At 39.6% G+C, this 23,732-nt stretch overlaps 1 protein-coding gene across 1 annotated transcript in view; it reads left to right on the forward strand.

Annotated features, from left to right (window-relative positions):
• LOC138758802 (androgen-dependent TFPI-regulating protein-like) overlaps positions 1-23,356 on the forward strand; it is a 67,188-nt gene extending 43,832 nt beyond the window's left edge. The window contains exons 7-9 of the mRNA XM_069928225.1: positions 14,718-14,833; positions 19,393-19,544; positions 23,230-23,356. Coding sequence (XP_069784326.1) covers positions 14,718-14,833; positions 19,393-19,544; positions 23,230-23,267 — 306 coding nt within the window. The 3' untranslated portion in view covers positions 23,268-23,356. The remainder of the gene's footprint in view (positions 1-14,717; positions 14,834-19,392; positions 19,545-23,229) is intronic.
• The last annotated feature ends 376 nt before the right edge of the window (positions 23,357-23,732 follow it).

The raw sequence follows: 23,732 nt of genomic DNA on the forward strand, positions 1-23,732 counted from the left end.
GGTTTTTGCATGTACCCTGTACAGTACTTCAGTGCAGTATAATGAGAGTGCACTGAAAAATAGTTTAGCTAGGATTCCTTTTGTCAACAGTGTACAGAATGAATTTTCAATTACAGAGCAACAGCCTTCGGAAATTAGGCATTGTGTTTGCACACTTAGTACTGGATGCAGTCTTGATAAAATATGCTCAAATACACTGTTTCCCTCTTTAATTAGCTGTTCTTTTTATTGTGGTTCCACATAGTATCACAGTAAATCATCGTTCCAAAGCTCCTTCTTTGACAGACCATTTAATTTTAATTCTGTCAGAACACAAAAAAAGTGTTTAAGTGAATAGTACCCCCTCCATAAATCTTCGTCCGCGAAGCCAAGCCAAAGAAAAAAAAAAAGAAAGAAAAAAAAACATCAAAAAAATCAGGGCTAATTAGTCTCTCGATTAAAAGGATACAGAGTTTGCAGATGGTTTAAATGATTTTTGAGGTCAATGGAAAATGAAGCTGCAAGGAATCCAGAGAGGGAGAGGCAGGCAAGGTTTAGAGCCTTTCCTAGCCTATTATCTGGTATTTGGAATCCAGACTCAATTATAAATTGTAGACTGTGCAGTGAGGCTAATCATCCCAGCTCAAGAGTTTTTTGTTAGACTGCCTCAAGGCAATGTCGCTGCTGAGCCATTTGCAGCTGCTTCATCAGTTATGGTTTTTGGACTGCAGGCATGTAATGGCACAATCAAGGAATTTTGCCATTACACAGACAGTCTAAAAAGAATTATGCAGGAATTTTGAGTCATTTCCTGCACTGCAGGACCCCTACAACTTTTTGGAGGAAGTCTGCAGTGTAAATCGTACCGGAAAAATTTGTTGTCGGTCATTTATTCTACTGCACGTCCAACCACCAGGACTGTTGCACTCAGGTACTTGCAGTCTAAAAGGCACCCACCACAGGCAGTAATTATGTTTTTTTTTCCTCCATGATTTACCTGTCACAAGTGATTTTCTAGGCAATTTCAAGCAGAGAAAACACCCGTCTGTAAAGGGGGAATTTTGGGTAGGGAAGACAGCCATTGCTCTACTGCATATTTATAATGGGTGGCACTATGGCCCCAATCACCCCGCCTCCATCAGATTTGGATGGCGCTACAAGGCACCTCTCGATATGAATGAGGCATTGGAGCAGCCTTTTGTGACTGCTGTCTGAAAGGCAAGTTTTAAGTTTTCGATCCACTCTTGTAGCCAGCTTCCAGGTGTTGGCCTGACCTGAAATGGCCTTCTGTAATAAGGTGGTGTAGACCTTTGCTCATAATTGCTCTGCTCCATCCCATTTGCAAATCACAGTGCCCCTTTCACACTTTCAAGTGGTCCCAGGAATTAATGGCCAATCTGTCTTTAAAGTGTCTAGTGTGAAAGGAAAATCTTCTCAGCCCCGGCGTCAGATGATGTCATCTGATGCCGGGGATTGACAATCTCAACCCCTAGTACAATCCCCAGCGTCAGCAGATGCCAGCATTGCAATCAGGCAAGTGCAAAATTGGCAATTGCATTGTGGAATTGAAATGACCCAAGTTTTTGCGTGAGTGCAGAAACGTAAAGGAAGAAAAGATTAAAATGAAGGTATGGGAAAGTCACAGCAGTTGGGGGGAGGGGAGGGAGGAGAGCGAGAGAGACAGACACAGACACAGTAAATAGCAATCCCGGACAATTTTTAAACAGTGTGGGAAACTTGGTAGTGCTATAGCGCACAATTTATAAAAGTGATGGGAGACCAGACTTTCCAGAATGCTGTGTAGCAGAGAAACCCCTCCATGGGTGCTCCATGCATGCAGCCATGCACACACCCCTTTCTCTGTTGCACAAAATTCTGGGAGGACAGGTCTGCCATCTCTTTCTTTCCCCCCCCCCCCGCCCCCACCCCGCTCCATGGAATTTATAAATTGTACACAATAGCGCTACCAACTTTCCCACACTGTATAAAAGTTGTCCACTATGCTATTCATTGCTAATGCTTTCCCACTGGGGGATACCTTGGGTCACCATAACAACAACAGAGGCTGAAGGGCTCATACTGTGTTGTACATAAAGTTTAATGATGTTATAATTAGGCATAATTAATTTTGTTCAAAAATAGAATCATAATTCATTGATCAGGATTTAGGACAGGTCCACCATTGCTCAATAGTCATGACATCACTGGTAGAAGATAGAACAGTCATAATCCCGGGGATTGCTCCTTGCAAGTGCGAAAGCATTCGGTGTCCCAGTTACGAGTGGTCAAGTGTGAAAAGCCAAACCCCCATTCCTATCCCGGGACACTGAACGGCCAATTTACAAGGATGCAAGTGTGAAAGAGGCTAATGAAACAATGTGCAGAGAATAACTAAGCCCCTTTCACACTTGCATCCCAGTAAATTGGCCGTTCAGTGTCCCGGGATAGGAATGGGGGTTTGACCTTTCACACTTGACCACTCCTAAACAAGACACAGAACGTTTTCGCATTTGCAAGGCTTTATCCCTGGCATTTGGTCTGTCCTACCTTTAATCAGAAGGGCCTGCAAAGCTGCTGCTTGTTTCTTACTTGCCTCATCTCAACGCCAGCGTCTGCAGGTGCCAGGGATTGTACTAGGGGGTTGAAGCTAGCAATAAATCGCATGAGATGACATCATCTGACGCTGATGTTGAGCAGATTTTGCTTTCACTCCTTGCCACTTTAAAGGCTAATTGGTGTTCTCTCACCTGCTTGGAAGAGAGCCATATATTTGAAGCCCTCCCTTCTGCACCAGCTCCTTTGTCATTGTATTACTGCACCATATTCCTATTTCTTGCATTACTAACACATGGTTTGGGTAATAATCTGAGATTGTCATCCTGGAATTTCTCAAATTCAAGTTGGCTTATGGTCGCATTTTACCTGGTACAATTAGAAGATTCCCTTCTTTAGCAGTCTAATGAGTCGGCTCTAACAAAGTAGCTGGTCAACAGCACAAATACAGAGCATAGGTTTACATTAAGAAAGGTCAACTAGCCCACAGCCAGGATAACACAAGAGCACTAGTGAGTCATTCAGCTGCCAGCAGGAAGAAACTTTCAAGCTTGTTGGTGCTTACTTTTACACTGTTGAACTTTCCCTCCAATGGGAGGACTGTATGTCCATGGAGGAATGAATCCAATACTATGTTGTCTGCCTTACCTAGGTAACAGGAGGTATAGATTGAATCAATATAGTGTAGGGAGAACTTGTGCAATGCTCTGACCACATTTGATACTGATATGGACCACAATGTCTGGCTGTTCCCCCTTCTCAAATGTCCTGTACCTTCTCAGAAGCATCCTAATAGAGTCTTCTTCCATTGGCTCAGCCTGATTGCACCTTTCCATGTAACTTGGCTGTAGCCCTCCTAATAGGTCACCCCACCAATATCCAAAGTAGCACACTTGTTACTGAAGGGAATGGCTACCGGGGACCCCTAAGCTATCAGTGCACATCTCTCCCGTTGGATGCACACCCAACTACCTACACCTTTGGTCTAACCACATCATTATAACTCCTATTTATGATTCACTCAGTCTCCAAGTCCACCCACCTTCAACTCCATGATAGTCAGTCAGGAGCTTTAGCTGGCCCTGGGCACACTTCCCACACTGTGGACACCAGTGACATTGGAATTTTCCTTGATATCCCACATCCTGCAGGAGGAACAGACATCTGCACTGAGTGCCATTCCAATTATGGTCTAAAGATTAAAGAAAACTTACCTGCTCCCTATGCTCAGCCTTCTTTGCTAAAACTTAACAAGAAATGCATCCAAAATTGTACCTCTAGAACTACCACACCCTCTAAAACAAAAATAAAGTCACTCCTCCAGACCTATTCTTCCTTTTATTGGCTGCTCTGTCTCCCAGGGAGCAAATGAAAGCCCCTGGTCTGTCTCCCAGGGAGCCAATGAAAGCCCCTGCTCTGCCTCCTGGCTGACAAACACAGCTGCTCACCTAGGTTCTTTTAAAGGGTGGCCTCTCATAAGATGTTGAAATGTTTCCACCACTGGGAGAGCAACACACAAAGGTAAAGGTTCCAGTATTGTCACATAATACTACATTTAGAATGTAACATAAATGAAATTCTTTAATGTTTGTTTACTGTAAGGTAGACAGAGAGTTGCCACTTTGTCCAGTACCCCTCACAGAAATCTACATCACCTGGTGTTCCAAGGTGGTCTCCCCTCCAACTACTGACCAGGCCTGAGCCTGCTTAGCTTCCAACATCAGAATATCTCGGGCATGTTCAGGCTATTGGGTACTGTCAAAGCCAAATAGTTACAAAATATGGGCTTCTCTCCTTTGTATTTGAAGTGTCTACTCTTGGGAAGAATGTTTTCCTGCTTTTCCTTTCTGAACCCTTCATGGATTTTGTACACTCTGATAAAATCTCTTCTTTGCTCTAAGGTCAGCCACAACAAATGTCTATTTCAATCAGTGTTGAAACTGGGCATCACTAGTATCTTTCACCCTGATGGGAACCTTGGGCTGACAATCCAAGCACCCATGTGTTACATTACACTCTGCAGTAGCCCCATTCACACTAGTGCTTTATCCCAGAAATTATCTGCCAATCTACTGATTAATGCGCCAGTGTTAACGCTTGTGAATTGGTATGCAGGTGTCAGATTACCCCGGGGATGGACTGCCTAATGATGGTATATTATCCCCAGGGTGATCTGATGCCTGCATCCCAGTTAGCCCAGTGTGAAAAGGACATGGGGGTATCCTGGGACAAAGTAGTGATGCCTGGTGGTGAGTGTGAAAGGATCCAAAGAACTGATTAACAGTGATCCAGTGTGAATGGCAAAACAGCTTCTTGAACCAGTTCATTAACAGCCAATTTACTGGTTAGCCAATGTATTATTAATCTGTACCAGTGCCCCAGCAACTTTAGCTCATGATATGCAAATGTCCTTTGAAGATGTTGACCATGCTCTCATCTTCATTAAGCACTAATGTGTGCCTGGCTAAACTAATCTGCGCTAATTGACACCATACCTACACAACTTAAAGGAGAAAAGGCTACTGAATCCAGCTACTGGTGTAAGTCTATAAATAAGGAGGAACATTTGGAGCAACAGAGCCACTACAGAGATAGGTGTGGGCTCAAGAGATACTGGAGAAAGATGTGGACTCCCCATAGGGGTGCTCTATTAGTGTGCTGAAGGATTGACCACTTCCAGCCACCATACCTTCACCCAACAGAAGAAAAGAAGCACCAGAGAGGAGACGAGATTAAAAAGGTTAATTCCCTGTATTAAGAAACTGATCCCAATAGTATAAGGTTAATAATTGCCTGTGTCTGGTCAAAAATCAACACATTTTAACTGCATACGCATTCACATTGACAACTTCCCAAAGGTTATTGTAAAAAGCAATTCATGAGCCATCCCTACCAATTCTCTGCGAAGCCTGTAGCAAAAGCAAGTGAAGGTCCATGTCCATGAAATATTGGACAGAGGCTTTACTGTTTTTGAGTAGCCCTTGATCCATCTATTGTTTACAGCAATCCCTCCTTGGCAGAAGAAGTGAAATGAAAGGCGAAGGTGAAAGGAGCACAGACATCGAGGGGATGCATAATTGGTTAAGAGCTCACAATTTTGGCTTTGAGTAGATGTATAAAATTATTTGGCAAGTCGAGTTGATTGTTTTGGCTTCTGTGGTTTACACAGATGGCAGGGTTGAAAATCTAACAACTATTCAAAGAGACAATTGGAAGACATTCTTGGAGCTATGGAGGAATGTCGCAAGGCATTTATCTCGGTCAGAATGGTACCTCACTTGGTGGAGAACGAGTAGGCTGTGGTGTTCTGCATTGGTTTGTTCCTCTTGTTCTTCTGAGTGATTTTGTGCACAGTGAGCCTTCGTGAGTTACTGGAGCAGATACTGTCAATTTTACATACTCCAGCCTCTGTCCATTAGATATCAGTGCCCGCTCTGCCATTCCGTCATGAGCTGATCAATTCTCCAACTCCCCTGCCTTCCCCCCCTCCATAATTTTTGAAACCCTGACTATTCAGATACTCATCAATCTCTGCATTAAATATACCCAACAACTTGGCCTCCACAGATGCTCATAGTAGCAAATTCCAGATGCTCACCACTCTCCAGCGAAATAAATTCCTTCACATTTCTGTTTTAAATGAGCATCCTTCAATCCTGAAATTGACTATCCTACCATTAGAAACAACTTTGCCTCATTTACTCTGTCCAGGCCTTTCAACATTTGAAATGTTTCTATGAGGTCCCCCTCATTCTTCTGAACTCCCAGGAGTACAGTCTAAGAGTCGTCAAATGTTCCTCATTTGCTAATCTCTTCATTCCTGTAACCATTCTTGTTAATCTTCTCTGAACCCTCTCCAATGGCAGAACATCCTTTCTTAAATAAGCACCCCAAAGCTCCAAGTGTCCTTTTGTGGTTGAAAGAGTGAATGTTCATGGTTCATGATGAGAAGATATAATGTTAAACAAAGGGGCTGTTGTGTTGTTGGAGTTTATTCACCAAGGTAAATGGAGAACACTCCACCAAACTCCCAACGTGCCTTGTTTTTTTTTTTAACTTTTTTATTTTTCACACCATAAATCACAATAGCCATGATATACACTTTTTCTTTTCCACACATTTACAGTGACTTTTTCTCCCTCCCCCCTCCCTCCTCCCAAGCCACCCCCCCCCACCCCCCCCCTCTCATCCATTTTAGGTATACAATCTAGGTTGCATTAATTCAGTTAGACAATGTTGTCATTCAACAAAAATACACCAGAAATTCTACTGAGTCCATTCTTTTCTTTTCTTCTCCTTCCATCAACTTAGGTAATGTTTGTTCCCGGTAGGTTTTCGCTATTGTATTTAATGTAAGGCTCCCATACTTGTTCGAATATTTCAATATTATTTCTTAAACTATATGTTATTTTTTCTAATGGAATACATTTATTCATTTCTATATACCATTGTTGTATTTTCAAATTATCTTCCAATTTCCAGGTTGACGTAATACATTTTTTTGCTACGGCTAGGGCTATCTTGACAAATCTTTTTTGTGCATCTTCCAAGTCAATTCCAAATTCTTTATTTTTTATGTTACTTAGGAGAAAGATCTCTGGATTCTTTGGTATATTGTTTTCTGTTATTTTATTTAATATCTGATTGAGATCATCCCAAAATTTTTCTACTCTCTCACATGTCCAGATTGCATGAATTGTTGTTCCCCTTTCTTTTTTACATCGAAAACATCTATCAGATACTGTTGGGTCCCATTTATTTAACTTTTGCGGTGTAATGTATAGTCTGTGTAACCAATTATATTGTATCATACGCAGCCTCGTATTTATTGTATTTCTCATCGTTCCAGAGCATAACTTCTCCCATGTTTCCTTTTTTATCTTTATATTTAAATCTTGTTCCCATTTTTGTTTAGTTTTACCATTTGTTTCCTCATTCTCCTTTTCTTGCAGTTTAATATACATATTTTTTATAAATCTTTTGATTAACATTGTATCTGTAATCACATATTCAAGGTTACTTCCCTCTGGTAAACTCAAGTTGCTTCCTAATTTATCTTTCAAGTAGGATCTCAGTTGGTAATATGCCAGCGCTGTATCTCCAGTTATATTGTACTTATCTCTCATTTGTTCAAAGGATAAGAATCTACTTCCTGAAAAACAATTTTCTATTCTTTTAATCCCTTTTTATTCCCATTTTCTAAAGGCAAGGTTGTCTATTGTAAAAGGGAGTAGCTTATTTTGCGTCAATATTAGTTTTGGTATTTGGTAATTTATTTTATTTCTTTCTACATGAATCTTCTTCCATATATTGAGGAGATGGTGTAATACTGGAGAAGTTCTATGTTGTACCAATTTTTCGTCCCATTTATATAATATGTGTTCAGGTATCTTTTCCCCTATTTTATCTAATTCTAGTCTCGTCCAGTCTGGTTTTTCCCTTGTTTGATAAAAATCTGATAGGTACCTTAATTGTGCGGCTCTATAATAATTTTTGAAGTTTGGCAATTGTAAGCCTCCTTGTTTATACCATTCTGTTAATTTATCTAGTGCTATCCTCGGTTTCCCCCCTCTCCATAAAAATCTCCTTATTATTTTCTTTAACTCTTTGAAGAATTTTTCTGTCAGTTGTATTGGCAATGCCTGAAATAAGTATAGTATCCTTGGAAAAATGTTCATTTTAATACAGTTTATCCTTCCTATCAGTGTTAGTGGTAGCTCTTTCCAATGCTCTAAATCGTCCTGTAATTTTTTCATTAGTGGATTGTAATTGAGTTTATATAATTGGCCTAGATTTTTGTTTATTTGCACACCTAGGTATCTTATTGCCTGCGTTTGCCATCTGAATGGGGATTCCTCCTTAAATTTTGAGAAATCCGCGTTATTCATAGGCATTGCTTCACTTTTATTTACGTTTATCTTGTATCCCGACACTTCTCCATATTCCTTCAATTTCTTATATAGTTCTTTTATTGATAGTTCTGGTTCTGTTAAGTACATTATCACATCATCCGCAAACAGACTGATTTTATATTCCCTGTCTTTTATTTTTATTCCTTTTATATTATTATCTCTTCTTATCGATTCTGCTAGTGGTTCTATAGCTAGCGCAAACAATAATGGTGATAGTGGGCATCCCTGCCGCGTTGACCTGCTTAAGTTAAATTGCTTTGATACATGTCCATTTACTGTCACTTTCGCTAACGGTCCCTTATATAATGCTTTAATCCAATTAATATACTTCTCCGGTAAACTGAATTTTTGCAATACTTTGAACAAGTAATTCCATTCTACTCTGTCGAAGGCCTTCTCTGCGTCTAAAGCAACTGCTACTGCCGGTGCTTTATTTCCTTCTACTGCATGAATTAAGTTAATAAATTTACAAATATTGTCTGTTGTGCGTCTTTTTTTGATAAATCCAGTTTGGTCTAAATTTACCATTTTCGGTACCTGTTCTGCTAATCTGTTCGCTAATAGTTTAGCTATTATCTTATAATCTGTGTTTAGCAGAGATATTGGTCTATATGACGCTGGTGAGAGTGGATCTTTCCCTTGTTTTAGTATCACTGTAATTATTGCTGTTTTACATGAATCTGGTAAGTTTTGTGTCTCATCAATCTGGTTGATTACATCCAGGAGGGGCGGTATTATTAGGTCTTTAAATGTTTTGTAGAATTCTATTGGGAGTCCATCCTCTCCTGGTGTCTTATTATTTGGTAAATTTTTTATTATCTCTTGTATTTCTACTGTTCCAAATGGTTCTGTTAATTTATTTTGTTCCTCTATTTGTAGTTTTGGTAGTTCAATTTTAGTCAAAAATTCATCTATTTTCCCTTCTTTCCCTTCGTTTTCGGTTCGGTATAATTGTGCATAGAATTCTCTGAAGTTTTCCTTAATTTCTTTTGGATTATATGTAATTTGTTTGTCTTTTTTCCTTGTTGCCAATACCATTTTCTTAGTTTGCTCTGTCTTAAGCTGCCATGCTAAGATTTTGTGTGTTTTTTCACCTAGTTCATAATATTTCTGTTTTGTCTTCATTATATTCTTCTCCACCTTATATGTTTGTAATGTTTCATATTTTATTTTTTTATCCGCCAATTCTCTTCTTTTGGTTGTATCTTCCTTTATTGCTAATTTTTTTTCTATGTTTATTATTTCCCTTTCCAACTGCTCTGTTTCCTGATTATAGTCCTTCTTCATCTTGGTTGCATAACTTATTATTTGCCCTCTAATGAATGCTTTCATTGCGTCCCATAGTATAAACTTATCTTCCACTGATTCCGTATTTACTTCAAGGTACATTTTTAATTGTTTTTCAATAAATTCTCTAAAATCCTGTCTTTTAAGTAGCATGGGGTTTAATCTCCATCTATACATTCTTGGAGGGATGTCCTCTAGCTCTATTGCCAATAACAGGGGTGAGTGGTCCGATAATAGTCTAGCTTTATATTCCATTTTCCTAACTCTCCCTTGAATGTGGGCTGATAACAGGAATAGGTCTATCCTTGAGTATGTTTTATGTCTAGTCGAGTAGTGTGAGTATTCCTTTTCTTTTGGGTTTTGTTTCCTCCATATGTCCACAAGTTTCATTTCTTGCATTGATTTAATTATAAATTTGGTTACTTTGTTCTTCCTGTTAATTTTTTTCCCCGTTTTATCCATATTTGGATCCAAATTCAGATTGAAATCCCCTCCTATTAGTATGTTCCCTTGCGTATTAGCTACCTTTAAAAAGATATCTTGCATAAACTTTTGATCTTCTTCGTTAGGTGAATATATATTAAGTAGATTCCAAAGCTCTGAATATATCTGACATTTTATCATAACATATCTCCCTGCTGGATCTATTATTTCCTCTTCTATTTTAAATGGCACATTTTTGCTAATTAATATAGCCACTCCTCTTGCTTTTGAATTATACGATGCTGCTGTTACATGTCCTACCCAATCTCTCTTTAATTTCTTGTGCTCCAATTCAGTTAAGTGTGTTTCTTGGACAAATGCTATATCTAATTTTTCCTTTTTCAGTAAATTTAGTAGTTTCTTCCTTTTAATTTGGTTATGTATTCCATTAATATTTAGAGTCATATAGTTCAGCGTAGCCATTTTATATTTTGTTTATCTTCTCTTTCCATTTTTCCATCATTACCTTTCCTCCTTTTCCATTTCTGTTTTCTTATTTTCAACTCTTTACCAGACAACATTCCTACAACATCCAACATTTTCCTTATTCTCCTATTTCTATCTTCTTTATCCCCAATCTCCCCTTCCCCTCCTGAGTTGCCCTTTATCCCTTGTCGGACAACCACATCTCCCCTCTCCATTTGGATTTGCGAATCCACTCGCAAGCGTCAACTGATTTTGCAGTGACCGCTCTTTTCCCCCACCCAGCCCCCCCCAGAAAAGATTTCGCTTTTTATATGTCACAAAGGTCACTCTTTTAATTCCCTCCTTATTCTCTCTATTCCATTACCTTCCCTTATTAATTCTTGTCTATACTCTCTATGTTTTCCTCTAATTACAGATACTTTCACATATGCCCATTGTCTCTATTCACTCTTATACCTCTTTACCCGCATACATATCAATCGTGGTCATTTTTACCCTCCTTACCCGTCTTCATCCCTCAGTCTATTTTTGTCTTTACCCACATACATATCAATCGTGATAATTTTTGCTCTCATTACCCGTCTTCATCCCTCAGTCTATTTTTGTAATTGTTCTGCAAATTTTCGTGCTTCTTCTGGATCCGAGAATAGTCTGTTTTGTTGTCCTGGAATAAATATTTTCAATACCGCAGGATGCTTCAGTGTAAATTTATATCCTTTCTTCCATAAAATCGCTTTTGCTGTATTGAACTCTTTTCTCTTCTTTAGGAGTTCAAAGCTTATATCTGGATAAATGAAGATTTTTTGCCCTTTATACTCCAGTGGTTTGTTGCCCTCTCTTACTTTTTCCATTGTCTTCTCCAGTACCTTTTCTCTTGTAGTATATCTTAGGAATTTTACTACAATAGATCTTGGTTTTTGTTGTGGTTGTGGTTTAGGGGCCAATGCTCTATGTGCCCTTTCTATTTCCATTTCTTGCTGTAGTTCTGGACATCCTAGGGCCTTAGGGATCCATTCTTTTATAAACTCCCTCATATTCTTGCCTTCTTCATCTTCCTTAAGGCCCACTATCTTTATGTTATTTCTTCTGTTATAATTTTCCATTATATCTATTTTTTGGGCTAGTAATTCTTGTGTCTCTTTAGTTTTTTTATTAGATTCCTACAATTTCTTTTTTAAGTCTTCTACCTCCATTTCTGCTGCTACTGCCCGCTCTTCCATCTTGTCCATTTTTTTCCCCATTTCTGTTAAGGTCATATCCATTTTATTTATTTTCTTTTCTGTGTTGTTTATTCTTCTTCTTAAATCATTGAATTCCTGTGTTTGCCATTCTTTAAATGACTCCATGTATCCTCTAACAAGAGCAAGTATATCCTTTCCCTTGCCTTTCCCTTTATCTATTTCACTGTATTCTTCCTCTTCTTCTTCCTCTAGGTTGGCCATCTGTTGTTTCTTTGCTGCCCTTTCCTCCTCTTCTTTCTTGTTTCCATTGTCTTCTGTGGTCTCTTCTTGCTGCAGGTGTTCTGCAGCTGTCGTTGCCGTCTGTGGAGATCGACTCCCCAGCTGGTCCCCCCTCCCGTCGGTGTGTTTTTTTTCATGCGCGGTTGCGCACTTTTACTCGGCTCTGTGAGCCATTGTTGTAGTTCTTTTTCTACCGACCTGAGGTAGTGGGGTCTTCTCTCCACAGCGGGCCTCTTCGGACAGGTAAGGCCTTCACCTTTTTCCTCCGTTGTCTTCTCTTCCTCTCTTCTTTCCGTTGATTTTGATTTTTCTCCTTTTGTCTCCATCTTCTTTCCACCTTTATACTCACTTTTCTTTAACTTGTATTTCTGTGCCTTTGTATTTTCTCTTGTTTTTCCCGACTTTTCTGGAGAGGGCTGGAGTTCACCGTCCGGCCACTACTCCATCACGTGACTCCTCCCCAACGTGCCTTGTTGATGGTAGAATGACCTTGAGATGTCAGGGATGAGTCACTCACAGTGTTTACATAGTTAGTCTGCTTACATTTGTCAATAGTGGCCAATAAGAAGTTAAAGATAGGGAACTCAGTGATACAGATAAAAATGACATCATTAGTAACATGACTTCAAGACCTGAGCATGAAAATACTTTCTCACTTCAGTTGGGATTCCCAGATCTGTCTGTTTCCATTTTGTTTTAATCACATGGGAATACCTTAGCAGTCTTGGTAAAGGCATCCTGCAATATTTTGCACAGGGCTATGATTTACACATGGCAACACAGAAGTCTTTTGGTTTGCAATCTACAGTAAGTTTCTTCCCCTTCATCTCATTCCCAGGTACCTGACAGACATAAGGAGCAAATGCAACCAATACACTGGGAGAGACCCAATATTACCCTGTAATGCATGAAATATTATTTCTAATTTGCAAGCAGATCAGAAATTAATATTTTATCCATTGCTTCACCTTGCATCTCTGCGCTCTAGATTGCAAAAGGGTATTTTGAAGTGGGAGTAAGCTGTTAAATCATCTGTGGGAAACTAAAGGTTGCATTCCTGCAAAAGTGACTGTATAAGTAAGATACAAGCAGAAACTCGCCTTAGTGTTCATCACTGACGTTGAGACTTAGAGTCACATCATACACCCACTGTCTGTGTTCATCATCAATAACCCATTTACATTAATCCTCCATTTATTCAATTTTTAATCAGCTGTCATTCAACCTTCCCGCAGATGGTACCTCTCACCCATACACCAGGGGCAATCTACAGTGCCCAATAAACTGATAAAATTGCTCATTTTTGGGATGTGGAGAAAAAAAAAACACATAGGGGAAACCCACATGGACACACACACACACACACACACACACACACACACACACACACACACACACACACACACACACACACACACACACACACACACACACACACACACACACACACACACACACACACACACACACACACACACACACATATTACTTGCTTTGTGACACTTCACTCCTTGTGGTTGGCTGGTTACTTTTTTTGCAATGCTCCTTCCTTGGCTCCCAGAAGAGTCATGCCCATTAAAAGTTACGAGCTTCTTGAGGTGATGTCCCTATTCTAGTCTCACCTGGCAGTGGAAACAACCTCCCTGCTTCCACCTTATTAATTCCTTTCATGATTTTACATGCCTATACAGGATGACCGGTGTCGATGCTACCCAATTGCTTAGCAAAGGGAGGTGTAAGGCACTCCTGCAGGTCACACTTAAGCAAAGTGTTGTACCTGTTTAGCCTCCCAAGCAGGATTCTACAAATTAGAATTTATAGTTGTAAAACTAAAAATGCTGGGCAGATGAATCTGCTGATCAATGGCCTGGGTTACCTGCCTAGTATGGACACTGCAACTGAAGAAGGCAACAGTGAACCACTTCAGTATTTTTCCCTCGTATAATCATGAGCTCAACGTCAACTACAATCTCAGCTCAAAGATGTAGCCTTCACTGAAGGAGAAGAGGCAACATTTACAATTTGGGAGGGGGGGGGTCAGAGATCGTAATGTATGGAGAGATATGATTCCCCATGCTGAACACCTGCATGAATGATACAAGATTTCCCTCCCCCCCCCACCCCCTCAACCTTCTAAACTCTAAGAAGTATAGTCTCAGGCTAGTCAATCGCTCCTCATAAGATAACCCCTCATCTATAAGAATCAACCTGGAGAATCTTTTCTGGTCTGCCTGCAAAGTCATTAAATTGACCATCCTCTAATGAAGATAACTAGTAGAATCTAGAGTGTTGATGAGGGTGGATGAAGGAGCTTAAAATGGGATGACTTAAGGATTAAATAGATGCCTAATGTTCAGCACAGACAGTGGGTCAAAGAGATTGTTTTCATGTTTCTGTGTCCCTGGAGAACAGTGATTGCATTCCAAATATACATCCTTCACTCAACAGTGAGTTAGCATTCCTGAAGATCTGAAATTTTAATTTTGACGATACAACATGGTAGAAGACCCTCCAGCCCATAAAACCCAGGCAGCTTAATTAAGCACAAATAGCCGAACAATCCCATACATTCTAGGGGCAACATGTAATTGTGATCTTGTTGTGCTTCCTGTTACAGCACACTATTGTACTGCCATTGGTTCTGCTGGAGCTGTTCATCACCCCACATCAATATCCAAAACGAAGAACGGGGTTTCTCATCCTAGGAATTGTCTCCATTTCGTACCTGCTTTGGTAAGGATGACATGAAAGCAGATGAGCAAGAGGAAATGGAGAAGGACTATAGTTCATTTTCAGATTGTTTTTTAAATTCAATCACCACAATCCTTGAACTTATTTAATATTTTCCATTAACTAAAGCAACATCTTCCCTATGTCTTGTGGTCTCTCATTATTTTGGCTGAAGGCACTTGTTTATTTTAAAAAGCTGCACACTTCTGGTGGCTGAGAATAATCCCTTTTAATCTGTGGTGTGATCATAGGAGGACGTGCCCATTGCATTCAAGTTTCACAGGACCGTGAATGGAAAATTGAGACCTATGTCGAGTTAATTTGCTGCTGAAGGCTTTTGTACATGGTTCATGTTGATGAAATTAATAAAATTAATAATGTTTTAATAAAACATTATGCAGTCATATCCTGTATAATACAGTTAGTGTGTTCCAAGCAAGTTCAGTGCTATGGAAAACCGACCGTTCAAAGCATTATTACAATGCACTTTAATTTAATAAGTTTTAATCCTATAAAAGGGATATATAAAACCGATCTTTATTGGCAATAGATTTTTACTCTCGTCAGGTCATTTGTCTGAGTGCTACTGGGACCATGTAACCCAGTACTACCTGTCACATGGTCATGTGGTCGGCAACTAAACCGGCTCCCCCACCAGGCTTGGCTGGTGAGGAGGGTGGCTAGGTACCCTGCAGGATGGAAAACAAGACCTGTCAAAGGGCTTGTCAAACAAACCCTTTCATAAGGTCAACAGCCATCTACCAAATGTGGTGTGAAGCACAGAAAGGGCATATTTTGCATTGAAGCTTGGTCTGCCATTCACTGCAACAGAACTTCCCCCAGCTGTCTTGGACCTCACCATGTTTCAGGATATGGGAGGGGATGTGGAGAGGGTGGGTCTGCAACCCTTTACTCACGTAAAATCCATTCAAGCACACACTGTTCCTTTCTGAGGAATGCCTGTCAAGGATCGGCCTGTACAGCTACTTCAGGGCGCACATATCAAACCCCACAAACTCACTGAAAGGAACTATCATCATCCGATGGGATGGATAGTCAGAAGAAGATTATTGGCAATAAGTGGACATCATTTATTTAAGAAAATATTTGTCTAATGTGGGTTTGCATCAAATCCCCCACATGAGGCTTCCACCAAAGTTAGATTGGTACCACAATGGGATAGTGCAGGGAGCCTGATCGCAGCAGGGACAGCAGTAACTTACAATGAAGCCACTTAACTCTCTCTATTCCACAGCAAATTCCAGGGGTTCCCCTCCATACACACTGGCATTGTTCAGTGGTTTGGAAACTTGCTGGTCTGCCACATCAGAGCAGAAGCAATAAAAAAAATAGCTTCCCATCAATGTAAGGCAGTGTGCTGTGGGATAATGCAGGGAGTCCGATTACAGTGGGGACAGCAGTAGCTTTCACCACAGCCACTTTATTCCACAGTTCAGCAACTATATTTCAAATATTTTAAACTAGTCTTGTAAAGTATTATGAGGTAATTTAAATAATAACCATAAAACTTTTTCTTTTTCAATTTTATTACTAAACAAAACATGAGAATAGGAAAACATAATCAAAAATAGGGGAAAATCGCCATATGATGTAACATATTGCACTACACCACAATTAACACATATGTTCTCATGTCCTTAAACTGAAATCTTCAAAAAAATAAAAGTTTTATTACATAAAAAGCCCACCTAATTTAAGAAAAAAAAACAAAGAAAAAGAAAAGGACTGGACAACCTATCCTGAGTATTTATCAATAAAAATTAATCATCTGGTCTTCACCAACAAAGAGTAAGGAAGTAAAATTAAATATAGTCTGGAAAGAAAAATAATTACACTAAGTCATGTGGAAATAATTTATAAAAGGTCGCCAAGTCTCTTCAAATTTAACACAAAGTATCAAATGTCCAACTCCTAACTTTCTCTAAACTTAAACATGACATAATTTGCGAGAACCACTGAGTGGTGGATTAGGTGGATTAGAATCTTTCCATTTAAATAAGAATAGCTCTTCTAGCCAACAATGTAGAAAAGGGTACAACCTGATGTGTGGAAATGGGAACTCGTCTCACTTCTGGAAGTATAATTCAAAAAAGAGAAGTCAATGGGTTAGGTTGCAAACTGATATCCAGTATAGCTGACAAAGTCTTAAAAATATCTGTCCAATACCTCTCCAACATAGGGTGCGACCAAAACATATGAGTTAGAGAAGCCACTTCTAGTTTACATCTATCACAAATGGAATTAATGTTAGAAAAAATATGGGCCAATTTGTCTTTTGACGTATGAGCCTGATGTACCAATTTAAACTGAATCAAAGAATGACAAGCACATATAGAAGAGGTATTAATCAATCCAAAAATCTTCTCCTGTGATTCCTCTGGAAGCTGTAACTGAAGTTCTTCTTCCCGGGCCCTTTTAATTTTGTTATTAGAATTTGATTGCAATCTTAATAACTTATTATAAATGTTACCTATTAAAGCCTTTTTCATTTCAAATGGAAAAAAAAGTATCAACTAAATCCGGTTGGTACGATGTTGGAAAGTTAGGCAGTAAAGTATTCAGAAAATTTCTAATTTGGAAGTATCTAATAAGATGTGACTTAGATATATTATATTCAAAAGACATCAAGCTACCATCTATAAACAAATCTGAAAAATAAATTATTCAATAAAACTTTAATGATGCAAATTTAAAACTGTGGGTCATAAATTTCAAACCCTGTTATATCAAAACCCATGCTTTTCAAAACCTGTATTTGTATGAAAGTATAACTCTGCTTTTATTTTCATTTGGTGAAAAGTATCTAGTCATCATGACCAGGGTATCATGCGTGTAGGACAGTTTTCATGGTTCATCTAATCCCTTCATAACTAACATTTCTGTATTTTTAAAATGCCAGTATCGATGGATATGAAAGTTCCTCAGCCCATCCCCTTCATCTTTCATATAAATCCATAGATTTCCACCCTCTTTCCATTTGCAGTCCACTTTCCCAACTAGAAACCCACTCAGGTTTTATGAACTCTTGGTTCTGGAGATAGTTCCAAGCTTCCTTTTTAGTGCTTTATGCCCTTGTTTCCCTGGATCCAGATTCATGATAATTTAAAAATAATAGATAACCAAAATGATGTAGCAAAATGCAGAACCAGAGGGCAAATGTTTAAGGTGAGAGGGGAGAGAATTAAAAGAGACCTGATGGTCAACCTTTTCATTCAAAGGGTATCTGGAATGAGCTGCTGGAGATAACTTGTAAAAGTGGGTCCAATTACAATATAAAAGGTATTTGGACAGATATGTGCATAGGAAGGGTTTAGAAAGCTATGAACCAAATGAAGCCAAAGAGGAGGAAACAAGAATGTCTGCAGGTGCTTGATTGTATTTAATACACAAAAGTGCTGGAGAAACTCAATAGGTCCTACAGCGTCCATAGGAGGCTAAGATATACTGTATAACCAGCTCGGACCTGAGCCCTTTGTCAAGGTATAACAAAAAGAAGGCAGGTGCCTGAATTAAATAAAAGGGGAATGAGGAAAAAAAGGGAAACAGAGAGGAGCACAGGCCAACAGCCAAGAGGCCACAGGTGGACATGGATAGGAGGGCTAAGAATTGATCAGGGAAGGGGGTTATCTGTGAGAATGCAGAGTTGGAGGAAAAGAGACAAAGGATTTGTGAAGGAGATACAGGAGGTGAGAAACTAGAGGAAAGGAGACATAGGGATGAAGAAAGGTCTCATGCACTGCCAAAATGAGACCACCTGCACATTGGAGGAACAATGTCATATTCCGTCTGGGTACCTTCCATACAAATGCCATTATCATTGACTTCTCTGGTTTCAATTAGCCTCCTCCAACCCCATCTTCCACTTTCCCTATCACTATATCTCACCACCCCTTACCCCCTCTCATTCCCTATCCCTCTGCCTCCTCCAGCTCTGCATTCACAGAGATGCACCTATCCCCTGCTCAATTCTCAGCCTTTTGCTCCTGCTCTCCTATCCATGCTCACTTATGGCCTCTTTGCTGTTGGCCTGTTTCCCTCACCCTGCCCCTTCTTCCCTCCTCCCTCCACACCTTTTTATTCAGGCACCTATCTGCTTTTCAGTCATATCTTGATGAAGAACTCAGGACTGCAACATTGGCTACATATCTTTACCTCCTATGGATGCTTTGACAATAGACAATAGACAATAGGAGCTGGAGTAGGCCCTTCGGCCCGTTGAGCCAGCACCGCCATTTTACAGATCATGGCTGATCACTACCATCAGTACCCCTTTCCAGCCTTATCCCCATAACCCTTAACTCCTTTGCCCACTTTGGGACTTGCTGAGTTACAAATGGGACTAGCCCAGAATACCAGCTTGGTTAACATGGATTTGGGCTGAAGGGCCTGTTCTGTGCTCTATGACTCCAATCCATCAGACAAAATCAAATGTAAGCATACTCCTCCATTCTAATTAACCTGTTACAGATAAATTCAAATTAATTATTACTTTCTGATGATTTGATTCACTAATCAGATTAAATGTATTCTCTTTGATATAGGGTTCTGTGGATTTACTATGCAGCTGGAGCCTGGGTTTATCCCTTGTTGGGCCTTTTGAATCGAACTGGCCTGGTGATATTTTTCTCAGTGAGTCTTTTGTTGGTCATACTTTTATACCTCCTGGGAGAACAGCTCAGCTTTTTCATATGGGGTGAGTAGATATGCATTTGCTATGAAGAAATGGAAATAGTTGACAGCTTTTAGATCATCAGTTGATGCATTTAACTAATGGTGTGCATACTTGCATTTTAACTGAGAAAATTAACATCGGGTGACCATAGACTTCAATGAAGCAACTCAATAATGGCTGTGAACACAATATTTTTTTACATACAAGGATAAACAGACACTTTCTGTAAAGCAGGGTACGAACAGCAAAAAATAATTCAAACCTAGATTTAGTTTGTTTCTTATTTAGTGGCTGGACTTGGCGATTCCTTTTAAATGTATCTTTGATAGGTATGAAGGGAGCACTGAGCATTAATATTTCATATTTAAGAGGTAAAACTGTTTATCAGCAGACAACCTCTTGGCTAACTAAAGCCAAACCTTCAATTTTTCTCTTTTACTTAATCCCACCAAGACCAAATGCTTTGTGAAACTTTGCAATCTATTTTTTAAGCATAATCCAGTTTTCCTTACATAATTTGACAAATGGTATTGTGTATTTTCCCTTTGAAAATAACCTCACTCGAGAGAAACCGTAAGCATCTCTATTCATGCTAAAATGGTGCCAAACTGAGCCTCCCCATACTATGTAACTCTGTGTATATGGTATCACATGCATGTCCCATAACAAATAGGGCATTGCAATCTTGATTGGCCATTCATGACATCTTAATGAACTGCTCAGAGATGTGCATTAGGGTTTCACCAGAACTGCTTGATTGCAGACCTCATTGCACTCTTGGTCCAAACATGGACTGGATTCCAGGGATCAAGTCTGTAGACACTGTGATTGGAGTTTTGGAAAACTCAGCAGGTCTTGCAGTGTCATAGGAGGCAAAGATGTATAACAAATATTTTGGACCTGAGCTCTTCATCAAGGTATGTGCAAAAAGCACCTGCCTAATTTTTGCTCATAGCTCGATGAAGAACTCAGGCCCGAAACATTGTTTATGTACCTTTGCCATAAAGATACATGTTCTGCTGAGTTTCTCCGGCACTTTTGTGTATTAAAATCCAGAGATATCAAGGCAGCATTTGACTAAGTGTGAGAATTCTATCTAAAGCTTAAGTCAAGGAGAGATGAGGAAAACTACTTCAATGGTTGGACTTGATAAAATGTCAATAGATAGATATTCGTTTCAAGATGCCCTATCCCTTTGCTTTGTCAGAAGCTGTCTGACCCATTGACTTCCTCCAACACAAGTTCTTCAGAGTAGTTTTAACTATTTCATCAATGACTTTTCTTCCATTAGATTATAAGTTTGGGTGTACATTCCTAAACTGGCGTTCCTTTCCTAAATTAGCAACATACAATGAGAACTGCACAACATTCAAATATAGAATGTTGTGACAAATGATATATCCCAGGCAAGGACTACTTCCACTTCTTCAATAGTATTGCCATATTACTACTGAATATCCAACAACCTTGGCATCACCATTGACCTCAACTTAATAAGACCAGCATATAAATATTTATACGACAAGAAAGGTTAAATGCTGGGTATCCTTTGACAAGCATGCAGAGCAAGGGTCTGGCAGATGGAGTACAATGTTGGTAAATGCAACATTTACCATTTTGGAAGGGAAAATAAAAGATCGGGTTATGATTTAAAAGGTGAAAGATTGCTGCTTGCAATTATTCAGAGGGACTTGTGCATGAATTGCAAAAAGTTGGTTTGCAATTGGAACAGAAAATCAAGAAGGCAAATGAAATGTTGCTCTTCATTGAGAGAGCGATTGAATTTAATGCTAAGATGGCACAGGTAGCGTGCAACGCTGTAACAATGCCAGTGACTCAGGGTTCGAATCCCGCGCTGTCTGTAAGGAATTTGGACGTTCTTCCCATGTCTGCATGGTTTTGCTCCAAATGCTCCAGTTTCCTCCCACCAATCAAAATGTACTGGGGTTGTAGGGCAATTAGGTGTGATTGGTCGACATGGGTCCGTGGGCCTGTTACTGTGCTGTATATCTAAATGAAATTAAAACCTAAGAGCAGGTCCTGCTGCAACTGGACAGTGTATTGGTGAGGCCATATCTGGAATACTGTGTGCAGTTCTGGTCTCCTTACTTCAGAAAAGATATATTGATTCTTGAGGCAGTACAAAGAAGGTTCACCTGTAGGTTGATTCTGTAGGTGAATGGGTTAGCTTATGAGAAGGCATTGGGTTGCCTGGTACTATACTTGTTAGAATTCGGAAGTATGAGAGAGGATATTATAGAAACATACTGTATAACGTTATGAAAGTGATAGATAGTGACAGGAAACTTGTTTCCACTGGTAGATGAAGTTAAACAAGAAAATCTGTAGACGCTATGATTGTAGTTTACACAAATTGTAGTTTACTCAGTAGTCGGTGAGATTAGAACTAGGGACATAGCCTCAAGATGAGGGGGGAATGGATTTAGGAAAGCGATGAGGAGGAACCACTTTTCCCAAGAGAGAAGTAAATCTGTGGAATTAACTGTCAAAGGAAGCAATAGAAGCTGCTTCATTAAATATATTAAAGACTCAGTAAGATACATTTTTGCACAGTAGGGGAATTAAGGGTTATGGGACAAAGGCAAATAGGTGGAACTGAGACCACAGCCAGATCAATGATGAACTTATTAAATGGTGGAGCAAGCTCGATGGGCCAGATGACTCCTATTTCTTATATTCTTATCAATGCCTCATTCAGAACCCATCTCAAAACCCAAAAGCCCATAGCACAGAGCACTGGGAGTCCATGGAATACCCTCCATCTGCCTGCATGTACACTGCACTGATAACCGTCCAGGATAGTTTGCTTAATTGACTACCCTAAATATTAATTCCCTCAACACTTGGTGCATCACTGCTCCAGTGTGCACTATCAAGGCTGCTTCCACAGCACTTCCAAAGACATCTCATTCCAACTCCCAGAAGGTCAAGGCAGCAGACACTCACTAATACCACATCTGCAGAATACTCTCTACATCATATACCATCCTGGTGTAGAAATACCCTTTATTATCACTGGATCATAATCCAGAGATTCCATAACCTAAACACAATGGGAGTACTTCCATTGGAATGGCTGCAGTGACTCGAGATAATGAATTCCCTCCTATTTCTCAAGGGCAATGAATTAACAACAATAAATACGAGTCATGCCAGGGACACAGCGTTAAAAACAAAGTTTGAAAAATAAAAGGAAGTTATTCCGGCTGGTTCGTCCAGATAAAAGGAGTCAAAATTGAAACCATTCAGGATCTGCTGCTTCATATTGAGTAGATACATGGACAAGTCTCCTTCCAAAAGTTTGTTGATCTCCATCATGGGTTCTCGAACATTGTATTTCACAGATCTCCTTATGTATTCCTTTACTTACACTAGTATTGGTCCTGGTTAGCTCAAACCACTTCCCAGAACATCAACAAGAGCTTGGTTTCATTTCAATGTCATTCTTTTAGAACTTTATTTTTGCATGTTTATTATGTCAGTAATATTTGTTTTTGCCATGTTCCTGCAAACCACCTATAACAAACCCACAGATCCCCATGGATGGAAAATTACTGACCTCAGACATTGGATAATTTCTAATGGTTTTAAGGATTATGGAACCTATCTGAGTAAACAGATTGCAGTCAGATTTCAGATTTATTGTCAAAGTGCGTACATGACATCACATTCCTTTTTCCTACAGGTGTGGCAGAATTACAACTAATTGGCAGTACAAAATAAACTGTACACACCGTAAAACATGTAAACAAACAAAGAACTATAAACAAACTGACTGTGCAATACAGAGAGAACAAAAAGAAAATCAATAAAGTGCACAAGTAAGAGTCCTTAAATGAGTCTCTGATTGAATTTGTCATTGAGGAATCTGATGGTGGAGGGGTAGCAGCTGTTCCAGAACCTGGTGGTGGGAGTCTTGTGGCACCAATACCTCTTTCCTGATGACAGCAATGAGAACAGAGTGTGTGCTGGATGCCGAGGGTCTTTGATAATTGTTGCTGCTCTCCAATGATAGCGCTTCCTGAAGATGCGCTCAGTAGTGAGGACAGTTTTGCCTGTGATGTCCACTACCTTTTGGATGGCTTTACACACATGAGTATTGGTATTTCCATACCAGACTGTGATGCAGCTGGTCAGAACACTTTCCACCACACTGTAGAAATTTGCCAGGATTTCTGGTGTTATACC

This window comes from Narcine bancroftii, chromosome 1 (genome assembly GCF_036971445.1).
Source record: "Narcine bancroftii isolate sNarBan1 chromosome 1, sNarBan1.hap1, whole genome shotgun sequence".
In the NCBI taxonomy this organism is placed as follows: Eukaryota; Metazoa; Chordata; class Chondrichthyes; order Torpediniformes; family Narcinidae; genus Narcine; species Narcine bancroftii.